Source organism: Salvelinus alpinus, chromosome 1 (assembly GCF_045679555.1).
Source record: "Salvelinus alpinus chromosome 1, SLU_Salpinus.1, whole genome shotgun sequence".
NCBI lineage: Eukaryota > Metazoa > Chordata > Actinopteri > Salmoniformes > Salmonidae > Salvelinus > Salvelinus alpinus.
This window is the reverse complement of record NC_092086.1, coordinates 59,006,186-59,018,219: the sequence shown is the minus strand read 5'-3', so window position 1 is coordinate 59,018,219 and position 12,034 is coordinate 59,006,186. Positions and strand designations below refer to the sequence as shown.

Sequence of the window (12,034 nt, the reverse complement as noted above, 5' to 3'; positions counted from 1 at the left end):
AGTCTTCTTTTGAACTGTTCATCTCAGACACCATCCAGAAAATCATTCTGGACTGCACTCATTTGGAGGGAAAGCATGTTTTTGGAGAGAGATAGGAGATGGACCATTTACATGCATACTTTGGGGTTCTTATCCTTGCTGGTGTTTTCAGATCCAATGGGGAATCCACAGAATCTCTGTGGGATGCAGAAACTGGCAGAGAACTTTTCTGTGCAACAATGTCTCTGGAAAACATCCACATTATTTCCAGGATTATCTGCTTCGATAACCGAGACACCAGACCAGCTCGGCGGCAGAGGTACAAGCTTGCTGCAATCAGGTCAGTGGGGGACAAGTGGGTGGACCGCCTTCCCCTGTTTTATAACGCTGGGCCCAACGTTACTGTTGATGAGCAGCTTATGCCATTTAGGGGCCGCTTTTATTGATAAATGTGATCAAGCAGAGGTAAATGTCAAATATTAACCATGTATGCTGTCTATATTGCTGTTATCTCTTTTACCATCATACCCATGAATGGATGATAAGGCTCCTGTTTCAATGACAGGGCCCAGGGGTCATACATTCCTCACCTTAGCCCCCTGCCTGTGGCTATAGCATAGTATTGAATGTCGTTACAACAGTGGTGGGCCGTCAGGGCCAGCAAGGCCTTCTCTGCTGGCCTAAACATCATCAGAATATTTAAAAAAAATATATATATTTTCCCACAAATATGTATTAAATTATTCCCCAGAGTAAGAGTTATACTCTTCATTTCATAGCTTTCCTCTTGGTTGCACTGCTTCCAGCCCCAGGTTGAGATTTGGAGAGCTGGTCTTTATGTTAGATCTTTTATCCAATCATATTCAGCCATCATGTGTTGCCAGGGGTCTAAAATCTGCCCCCAGGCCTTCATAATCAACAGTGCGGGCGCTTGTAGCTTAAAGGGAATGGAAATTAAAATTTAGTGTCAACCAATCAGCTTTAGAGTTGGCTATTGTACGCCTGCTGGCTGGCTCCAGTGTTACACAGGAGCCAGCTAGCAGGCGTAGTGCGTGCACGTCTTTTGATTGGATTACCAATATTGAGAGGCAGGTCCTATGGGCAGGTCTATGCAGAACCTCAGAACTAGGAAACTGAATTTGATAAACAAATTAATTCACGTACTACTAAGCTGTTTTTTCAACCCACAGTGGCGGAAGGAGGAGAAGATATCGATTTGGTCGAGGATATAATTATAACGCCATTCTCAAGACGAACTTTTCAAGAAAAGTCAGACATTGTAAGGAGAGGTCGCCCGACGCCGACGCTACAAAGCCTGTCACAGGCGGGAAAGGGGTTCGTTCGCCACTTTCAAAGTTACAACTACGAGCGCTATCAATGGCTCACATGCTCCGAGAAGCACTGCAAACTGTACTGCTGGGAATGCCTATTATTTGCAAGTGATCGATTTGGTGTTTGGAGCCACACTGGCTTTGCAGACTTGAGTTGTCTAACCAAGGCAGCAACGGGACACCAAAGTACGGCTGGGCACTTACAAGCAATGGTGCTTTTGAAAACTTTTGGGGACACCCGAGTGGATCTACAGCTCAACGAACAAGCGCGCAGGGCAACGGAGCTGCACAATGAAAAGGTGAAGAAAAATAGGGAAATATTGAAAAGACTCATTGATTGTGTCATGTTTTTGGGTAAACAGGAACTTTCATTTAGGGGACACGATGAAAGTGCTGACTCCACAAACAAAGGGAACTACGTGGAGCTTCTTTCTTTTCTTTCTGAAAGCAACACAGATTTACAATACCACCTGTCCACTAACAAAGTGTTCATTGGGACGTCGGGCAAAATACAAAATGACCTAATTTATGCTATTGCTGAAGTGATGGGAGAAGAGATCAAAATGGAGATTAAAAAAGCTCCCTTTGTTGCTGTTATGGTGGACGAGACAATAGATGTGGGAAATGCAGTACAGCTCTCACTCGTCCTGCGTTATGTGACGGACACAGGAGTCAAGGAGCGATTTATCCGATTTGAAGATGTGACAAGCGGCAAGCGAGCTGATGACATTGCCGCTCTTATTTTCCGTTTCTTGGAGGAAAATGAATGTAGTCTGGATAAAGTTGTGGCACAGTGTTTTGATGGCGCAGCAGTCATGGCATCTGGACTCAATGGGGTGCAGGCTAAAGTTAAGGAGAGGGCACCGATGGCCTTATTCATTCACTGCTATGTACATCGACTAAATTTAGTACTGACTCAAGAAGCCTCAAAGCTTAAAGAATGCAAGGTCTTCTTTGCCAACCTCAATGGCCTTGCAGCATTTTTCTCACGATCCCCTAAGCGCACGCAACTGCTGGATGACATCTGCAAGCGTCGTCTTCCTAAGGTTGCACCAAGGAGGTGGCAATATACATCTAGATTGGTCAATGCAGTCTTTGAAAAGAGAGTTGCCCTAAAGGAGCTGTTTAGCCACTTACTGGAACATCATGATTACCATGACGGGGATACTGTGCTTATGGCTGATGGATTTAATGCACGTTTGGATGATTTTGAGTTTTGTTTTTGGCTTGAAACATTCAATGGGATTTTTAATTATTCGGATGTGCTTTTTGGAATTCTACAGAAACAAACTTTGGATGTACAATTCTGCCTGACAAGGGTGAACGAGTTTTGTGACACAATTGAGCGAGAGAGGCGCAGGTTCAGTCAAATCTACGATGACACAGCGCGCATCTCAAGTTCACCCAGCGCACGCAGAGGCCCAGCACAAGGAGACCCTCGCACATACTACCAACAACTCCACAGCAATATTCTGGACAACATTCTTTGCCAGATACGAAATAGGTTTCAAGACCACGAAAAATGTATGTTTCTCTCCCTCCTGGACCCCCAGCACTTTCAGACCTACCGGAAAAAATTCCCGCAAACAGCCTTCTCCAGCTTAACAGAGAGTCATGGAACACTGTTCGACCTATCCAAGCTAAAAACAGAACTGACTGTAATGTATGCTATGACTGATTTTGAAGGGAAAAGTCCCTCTGATCTCCTTGATTTCCTTAAGCAGAAAAATCTGAATGAGGACATGGGGCAACTTTACACATTGGCATGTGTGACAGTGACTATCCCTGTGTCCACGGCTTCTGTCGAGCGGTTATTCTCGGGCCTTAAAGCGAATCAAAACGTATTCCAGAAATGCTACTGGACAGACTCGGCTTTCAGCATTAGCCTCCATGTCGATAGAAAAGGACTTATTGGTGGAACTAAAACGCACAGATAGACTGTACAACAGAGTCATTGAAGTCTTCTTGAGGAAAGAAAGGAGGAAGGATTTGATGTTCAAATAATCAGTCTTTGGTGAGTAGGCATACAATGCATATTATTTTTTATTAAATGTGTATGTATGTTTCGCATTTTATTTCGTTAATATTAAATAGCCTATATATTAACAAAATAAAATGGCAAATAGCCTATGTTGCAAATGATTTGTTTTCTTTCTTTTATTTTCAGTGAATAGTTATGTGTCTTTATCATCACGGTGAAACTGCTTTGGGTGCGACAATGCGCTGTTTAGTGAACACACTGTATTTTTTATTTTTTTTGGACTTAAAGCTCAAAGTTTGTGGACCAGAAATGGATAGAAGAAGAATATTAATATAACTCTGTTGCACTCGACTATGTTCTTGCCTATTAGTTGAACTGTACTGTATTGTACCCTTCCCCTGCAATTCTCTGAATAAAAATGTCAATTTCAAGGTGACGCAACGCCTGGTTATACTGCGTTTCTGTCTAAATGTATAGTGTCTAGAGCCATGGCATCATAATGATGGTAATAAGAGGTGGATTAATTCGGGTGGGACTGTGTAGGACCTCACTGAAGGCCCAGGCCCACGGCACGCCACTGCGTTACAATAGTAAACATAACAAATCTGTAACGTTTTAATTTACAGAAAATTATAGTTTTATCATGGCACTTACTAGGCTAAGGTGACTTGATAGCAACTGTTTGCATGTGGGATATGATCCTGGTTGATCTCTCTTCCTCTCTTTCACACACAAACACGCACACAATTTCAGGAAACTCCCCCTTTCTGCCCTCACACCCCCATGAGCATAAGGCATGTTGTAAAACAGGTATGTCGTGTGACGTTTTGGCAGGGTGTTTGCCTAACAGGTACATTTGGGTAGATGTTTTACCTGTCGTAAATTAGCACAAAAAAACTTTATAATATCAATAATTGTATTAGAATATAATAGCTCATAGTAATTGTTTAAGTTAAGGAAAGCCTGGGTGAGTGAGTTGTAAATAGAGGATTAAATATTCTGTTTTTCATAAATTTCGAGGCGGAAACACCGAGGACATAAGGTAAGGATAATATATTAGGCTAAACGACCAAAATTATTGGGCTGGCATCACTGGCCATTTGTTTATTATTGATATGACTACAGCTATGCTAATTAATTATCGTTAATTGGGCTTTCTCTTTTCCCAATGCAACCGAACAAATATTTTGTTAAAATAGAAAAATAAAATGTGATTCATTTATATTCCTTATTATTTATAAGACAGTAGGCCTACCTACTATAAGTAGGGCTACGATGTAGGTTTTAGTTCCTATGTGATTCAATTTTGTTACATAGAAACGTTCTAAAAGTAGCTTTTGTTTCGTTTTAACCTGCGCCTCTAGAGGGCGACATAGTCAAACAAAATGGCTGATTTTCAGTATCACCTTTTTCTGTTGTGTGTGTGTGCCCTTTTTACATTAACAAAATCACAGAATAATGTGTTGAGAATTGGATATTAATTTAGAGCAATAATTAATAAATACATTTTGTTGCAGTTGTCGCTCCTGCTTGAGAAATGCCAGGCTTGGCAGAGATATGTATTGGCATGCTGTTGCTGCTCCCTCTGGCTTGGGCCAGAGTTGTCTACAGCCACAACGAAGGTAAACACACATCTGTTAAGTAGCGGTGTGTGGGTAAAATCACTGGGGAAGCCAAGCCAGGAAAAAAAGAATCCATATTACAACCTATGTGTTGTGATAATTGTGTTGTTTGCTGTATAACCTGTTAGTTCATATGCCTTGCCACCGTGATATATAGGCCTAAGGCCGAGACAATAAGGAGACAGTGGCAGAATAAATTCAACCACACCTTTGTTTCATCACAAACCCGGAGAGTAACCTCTGTCTGATGAAGTCCACAAAGCATATTGCATGTAACAAATAGTTACAAGACCTACAGCATCGTCAAGCAAGTTAATGTTTCCGACATTTTCTGACTACTAAACAACTATTGATTTAGAACCACGGACAGTTACCGCAAGTTGCAAAGAAACAGGAGCTGCATCCACTATTCCAGGACCATTTCAACTTCAACATCATCAAATCACCTATGCTTAGTCTAATACAGTGACAACTAAAAGATAACAAAAAACTATTTAGTTCAATCAACGTAAGCTAAATATGATGTGGCTGTCCATGGTTCTGATTTCTCTCTCTGTGTGTGTGTTCGTGCAAGTAGAAAAAACATGTTGACTCACCCTACTTGTAGAGAAATGCCATCCTCCTGTCTTTGATGTTGATGATATTGTCTATGACTCTGTCATACACTACACAGTTTTAGTTTTTGTTGTTCTAGGCTACCTGGCTAAAATGCTTGCTCGCTAACTTCAAGGGCAACAATGAGCCAGCTAGTTAATATTAGCCTACTACATCTAGCTACATATTGAACTTTCATCCTCTCGGACCAGGGGCACAATGAATTAATTTATAGTTGGATCAGAATCTCTGTTATAATCATTGGCCAGTACGGAGAATGAAGTTAAACCACAAGTCCAAATCCCTTTCTGCATCCATGGGTAAGTTAGGAAAGGGCCAATTTTAGCTAGCTAGCCACTGGAGGACAACGACAACAATTCACATTTTTCTGTCAGTGATTGGTGTGAAGCCAAATCCAAACTGGCTTCCCTTGACACTTTTTTTGTTTGGTGCCAGGACCATTCACAGTTGAGCTTACTCAGTTTAGCTTAGCGCTGATTTGCTATTGTTTTATACATAATTTTTTTTCAAGGGAGGACGAATGTTTGCTGGCTTCCCTTGCGTTCAATACTACGGGCGGCAACAATGTCATACTCTTTTTGACCAGACAGCATCAGATAGATGGGTCATATTAGGCCAGTGGTTCCCAAGCTGTGAGGCATTAAGGAACTATGTTGGGCTTTCAACTTACTCTTGAAAGTTGTAATGGTAGAATGCATAGTGAATAGTGAATCAGCAATTTTCCTATTGTCATGTCAGTCATTGCAGACCTTTAGAGAGATATTTATAACTTGTCAGAAACGTTTTTTTAGCCCATTGATTTTGTTGTAATGTTTGTCACTGAGTTATCACATGAACACATACAAGACATGGCAAAATTTGTAGAATTGCAGGAAATTTGCTTTAAAACTGATAAATGTTTTCTCCACCACATGGCAAAATGTGTAGAATTGCAAGAATGTGCTTTAAAATGTCCAAAAAATCACCAACCCATGGAAAAATGTATAGAATTACAGGAAATAAGTTTGAAACATGCAAAATTCTCTCCAACAAGAGGGGTGTTACCAGTTTGTCATGGACAGTGTAGGGGAAGGGGTGTTCCCCAATGATAGAAGAGTGAAAAAGTTTGGGAACCACTGTGTTAGGCAATTGTTCTTTTGCTTCACTCTTTCTATTTCTATCTGATTGTGAGGTTATCCATTCAATACTGACTTTTCTCTTGTCTGTCGAAGTCAGACTTGTGATAAATGATTGCTAGTGTGTGTGTGTGAGAAAGAGGCTCTGTCTCTATCTCTGACACCAATGCGATTATATCAACCTCAATCTCATGCCCATGAATATCCTCTCTCTCTCGGTCTGTCTTATTCCCTCTCTGTCTCTCGCACGATGTCTGCCCCTCTTTTGCTCTCTCTTTCTGGGTCCAGTGTTCCTGGGACAACAGTCTGCGTCCTCGTACCTGTCTCGCTCGCTGCTCTGGAACAAATGGGATCTGGAGATGGTGACGCCAGACAGCCTTGAGAGGGAGTGCATAGAGGAGGTGTGCACCTACGAGGAGGCCAGGGAGGTGTTTGAGGACACATCCAAAACGGTGAGGGAAGGGGGCAGTGAATGTGTTGGTACATTTCATGAAAGTCTGTTGGAAATTATGTTTTATTTACGCACATTAAGAATACTGTAAGCTTGTTCAATTAATTGACAAATTTAATTTTCTATTTTCCCCAGAATGTATTTTGGGACACATATTCCAGCAGTCACAGTAAGATATTTTTTGGGGGGCCCTTTATAAACCTATACTAAGGCAATGTTGACATTTACATTCTCACTACTGTCCTCATGTTTTTCTATGGTTGATGCTAGCATTGATGATTTATCATCGCACAGGCTATAATATTAACATAATGTACATTGCAAATGTATTTATTGTGTTGGCTCTTTAGATACAGCTCCCAGAGTGGATGTGTCGGGTCTAGTGGCAGGAATCTTGGCTATTCTAGTGTCTGCTGTCATAGCCACGGTGCTGGGCTGCTACTGTTACAAGAACAAAGCTGGTAGGACGGCAGGCAGGTAAGATTGAGTGTGTGTGTTGTGTCTATGTATGTTAGTGGGTCGATCTTAGAGTGTAAGTCTGTATAGTATAGCCTACCTAACCTAAGGCATCTATTGCCTGATTGCCCTACCTGTCAGCAAATTTCATATGATAAAATAGGCCTATGTAATCCCTGGTAGCCCTACATTGTAGCAACATATATGATAAAGTACATTGTATTTTATTATTTTTTAATTACAGTTGCCTATATAAGGTAGTAGCAACATGATAAAATAGGCCTAAGTAATCCCGGATAGCCCTACATAGCAGCAACAATATTTCAGAAATTAACAATGGACCCTGAGTCTTCCCATTATTTGGTGTGTGTGTGTGTGGGCAACATTACTTGTGTGTAGCCTAACCTAGTATGACTTTTATGTCATCTGTTTCAGTGCTCCAGTGAGAATGGTTGTGGATGGCCAGCCTGCCCCAGAGACAGTGCCTCTGGCTGGGATCATCGCTCCAGGACTGCCCTCCTACGGCGATGCCCTGACCCGCAGTGGGCAGCATGATGCGCCCCCGCCACCTTACTCTGGGTAGGCCTGTGTGTGTGTATCACAGGAGGTTGGTGGCACCATAATTAGGGAGGCCGGGCTCATGGTAATGGCTGGAGTGGAATGGTATCAAACACATGGTTTCTATGTGTTTGATGCCATTCCATTTACTCTGTTCCAGCCATTATTGAGCCATCCTCCCCTCAGCAGCCTCCACTGGTGTGTATGTATGTGCCACCACATTTTAAGAATGTGTACTGTGCGTGAATGTATTGCAGCTTTGTGTACGATGTGTAATATGCATGTCTGTCAACTGTGTGTCTGTCTCAGTGGTGGAAAAAGTACCCAATTGACATACTTGAGTAAAAGTAAAGATACCTTAATAGAAAATGACTCAAGTAAAAGTCACCCAGTAAAATACTAATTGAGTCTGAAAGTATTTAGTTTTAAATACACTTAAGTATCAAAAGTAAATGGAATTACTCAAATGTACTTAAGTATCAAAAGTAAAAAATAATTTCAAATTCCTTATATTAAGCAAACCAGACTGCACAATTTTTTTATTTTTTATTGATGGATAACCAGGTGCACACTACAACACTCAGACATAATTTACAAACTAAGCATTTGTGTTTAGTGAGTCTGCCAGGTCAGAGGCAGTAGGGATGACCAGGGATGTTCTCTCGTGTGAATTGGACCATTTTCCTATCAAAATGTAACAAGTACTTTTGGGTGTCAGGGAAAATGTATGGAGTAAAAAGTACATTTATTTTCTTTAGGAATGTAGTGAAGTAAAAGTTGCCAGAAATAGTAAAGTACAGATACCCCCCCCCCAAAAAAAACTAATTAAGGGGTACTTTAAAGTACTTTAGATCACAGGTCTGTCTGTCTGCATCTTTCATTTATGTCACAACCTATTTCTCTTTTTTTCTATCTCTTTTTTCCACAGGGGGGCGCCATCAGCACCTCCTGACCCAACTGACGATACTGAGATTACTGTGAATACTGAGGACACTGAGTGAAAAGGAGGGAAGGACATTTTAAAAAGGGGGATTCATGTAGAGTGGGGGTGTGTGTGTTACAAGCTTCAATTGGAGTTCTGGACAGTTATAAGTGAGCACAGCTGTGAACATTTCAATTCCTGTGAGTTGTTGAAATAGACATGGTATATGTCCATATAATATGAGAGCATTTCATTTTAATTTTTTTCCCCCGGGGGAAGAGGGGAGTTCATAGGGGGGCAAGGCTGAAGGATGTTATAGATAGAGAAATTAAGGGAATGGGATGAAGACTTCTTCTTCTCACATTTCTTCTCACATTTCTTCTCACATTTCTTATACCTGTGAGAAAGAGAAGCAATCCCTTGATTGCAAAATGCATCATACGGGACGATTTCTGTATTTTGAAAGTTACATATCTTGACAACTTGAATGATGACAAGCAAAACATTTTGGGACTATTTCAACAATGGGCTAATGGAATTTCCTTTAATATGTATAAACTAGCAGATGGTATAGTATTTAGGTCAACATGTTGGCTAATGTTTGTTTTATCTCGGTTGTTTCTATCTGTATTGGTACATGACAGACCACTCTGAATTTAAGTATATTTATACACATTTCTTATTCAAAACATTTGAATAAAGCTTTTGCACCTAGCCCACTGGTCAATCAGACAGTCATCTAGATTCCATAGAGTTGCACGTTTTCAAAAACGTTTTAAAATATGCCTGGGTATTTGAAGTGAAAGTAATCGGATTGCGTTACTCATTTTGAGTAATCCAAAATTTTACGGTAGTGATTATTTTTTGTTTAACCGTAATCAGTAACGGTTACATTTTTCAAGTAATCCGCCCAACCCTGCATATATCTGCAGTCTTTAATCGAAATGTATCTTGCATTGCTCCCAAATGTACCCTTTTGGCCTGTGCTACACTTGTATTCTGTTTGAGAATGGTCTCTGTGTATATGACTAAAGGCTGTACATGGTCAGTCTGCATCTGAGTTGGCCGTATAGAATTTACTACGATGCAGCCTCCGCAGACATCAGGGCTTTCATACTTCTTGTGCTTAGCTGAGCAGAGCTATTGTGAAGGAATTTGTCAAGGAAGTGAGTTCGTGTTTATACTGGACCACCCGCTCCCACCTACTCTCAACCAACCATATCAATGCGGAGCTATACAGAGCCCTCCGCTTTGTTACAAAATTTGAGAGGCGCACGGCGATGTGAAACAGCGCATGATTTGGCCTCTGCATTCCTCTGGTGGCTCCGCAATTGCGTCACACCCGTCATACGAAGCCTCTGACCACATTTCGGATCAAACATAAATTGGCTTTTAGAAAGGGTTGGATTAGCAGACACTGCGTATGTGTGTGTGTGTGTGCGCACTGGAGAGGGAGAGAAAGCGAGTGAGTGGGGAGAGGGAGGGAGTGTGCTAACATGCGATCCAACCAGCCGCTCTAAAAAATGGCGTCTTCAGAAGAAAATGACGTGTAACCCTCACATCAAGATTCTAGTATGGCCGCGAAACCTCTCTTCAATTCTCTCAGGTCTATTTATAATTGGTTTTACAAAAGAACGCAAGGACTACTACAATATATGTTGATGCGCGGTACGAATATTGTAGTCGTTGCCAAAGTCAGAAGGCCCGCCTACTTGACCAATCAGATGAGGGAGTGGATCACGCGTATGCTGACCAGTTTGCAGGGGCAGACGAGAGATATGCATTTATGCTGCGTTCAAATGGTAGTCGGATCTAGGAAACTGACATTTCTGGCTTGCTAAATGGTTGTAGTTATGCACGTGCCGCTTTCAACGAATCATCAAGTCGGAAATTCTAGAGTTTCCTAGTTCCGACTAGTAAATGAACGCGGCACCATTTTTATCTCATCAATGATTTCTTTATTTATTAGCTATAATAAAACCAACCGTTCTAAATGTAAAGTGGTAATCGGATGTCTTTTTCAAACTCAGCTTGAAAGCTTATCATTATGTTTTCCCTTACTCAGTTACTTGTTTTAACCCAAAATAGGTTTACTCCAATATCGGCATTGTTTTTAAAATGGCATGCAGATAGACAAATTGACATCTTGAAAACGTACACAGTTTCACAGAAATGTTCACAGAATTGTTTATTTTAATTTTAAATGTGTTTAATTTTGCCTGATTTAAGATAAACTTCAACCCTTTTACTTTATTTGGCACCTAGGAACTTACTATAGTAATTTATTTAACTTGACAGTACACCTTCTTGGTATTTTGTACCAGTTTCTGTCTCAGTACAAAGGCATGGTCTTCAAGTTATGGAAGATGGCAAAACATTTAATAATTATTATGATTAATTGGACTTACATGGCACTTTAGACACCCAAAGCTCTTTACAGTGTAAGGGGAAACTCACCACCCTAACCCCACTTGGTGCCTTCAGAAAGTATTAATACCCCTTGACTTATTCCACATTTTGTTGTGCTTTTTTTTATACCCATCTACTAACAGGTGCCCTGCTTTGCGAGGCTTTGGAAAACCTCCCTGGTCTTTGCGGTTGAATCTGTGTTTGAAATTCACTGCTCGACTGAGTGACCTTACAGATAATTGTATATGTGGTGTACAGAGAAGAGGTAGTCATTCAAAAATCATGTTAAACACTATTATTGCATTCAGAGTGAGTCCATGCAACTTATTATGTGACTTGTTAGGCACATTTTTACTCCTGAGCTTATTTAGGCTTGCCATAATCAAGGGGTTGAATAGTTATTGACTCGACATTTCAGCTTTTCATTTTTTATTAATTTGTAAAAAAAATAAAATAAAAAAAATCCACTTTGACATTATGAGGTATGGCCAGTGACACAATCTAAATTTAAACCATTTTAAATTCAGTCTGTAACACAACAAAGTGTGGAAAAAGTCAAGGGGTGTGAATATTTTCTAAAGGCACTGTACATACT

The 12,034-nt window shown here is 40.7% G+C and overlaps 1 protein-coding gene across 1 annotated transcript; it reads left to right on the top strand.

The window, feature by feature from the left end:
- The first annotated feature begins 4,101 nt into the window (after positions 1-4,101).
- On the top strand, positions 4,102-9,745 carry prrg2 (proline rich Gla (G-carboxyglutamic acid) 2). Its single transcript, XM_071357232.1, has 7 exons — positions 4,102-4,333; positions 4,809-4,913; positions 6,932-7,095; positions 7,230-7,263; positions 7,445-7,571; positions 7,986-8,129; positions 9,037-9,745. The coding sequence occupies exons 2-7, from the start codon at positions 4,829-4,831 to the stop codon at positions 9,107-9,109; spliced, it is 627 nt and encodes a 208-aa protein (XP_071213333.1). The 5' UTR covers positions 4,102-4,333; positions 4,809-4,828; the 3' UTR covers positions 9,110-9,745.
- Positions 9,746-12,034: the final 2,289 nt, after the last annotated feature.

Bases quoted from the DNA above. Each gene is read 5' to 3' on its own strand.
- prrg2 (XM_071357232.1), top strand. From the start codon at position 4,829: ATGCCAGGCTTGGCAGAGATATGTATTGGCATGCTGTTGCTGCTCCCT. The intron at 7,572-7,985 runs GTAAGATTGAGT...CATCTGTTTCAG, and splicing joins GCTGGTAGGACGGCAGGCAG to TGCTCCAGTGAGAATGGTTG. The intron at 8,130-9,036 runs GTAGGCCTGTGT...TTTTTTCCACAG, and splicing joins CCCCCGCCACCTTACTCTGG to GGGGGCGCCATCAGCACCTC.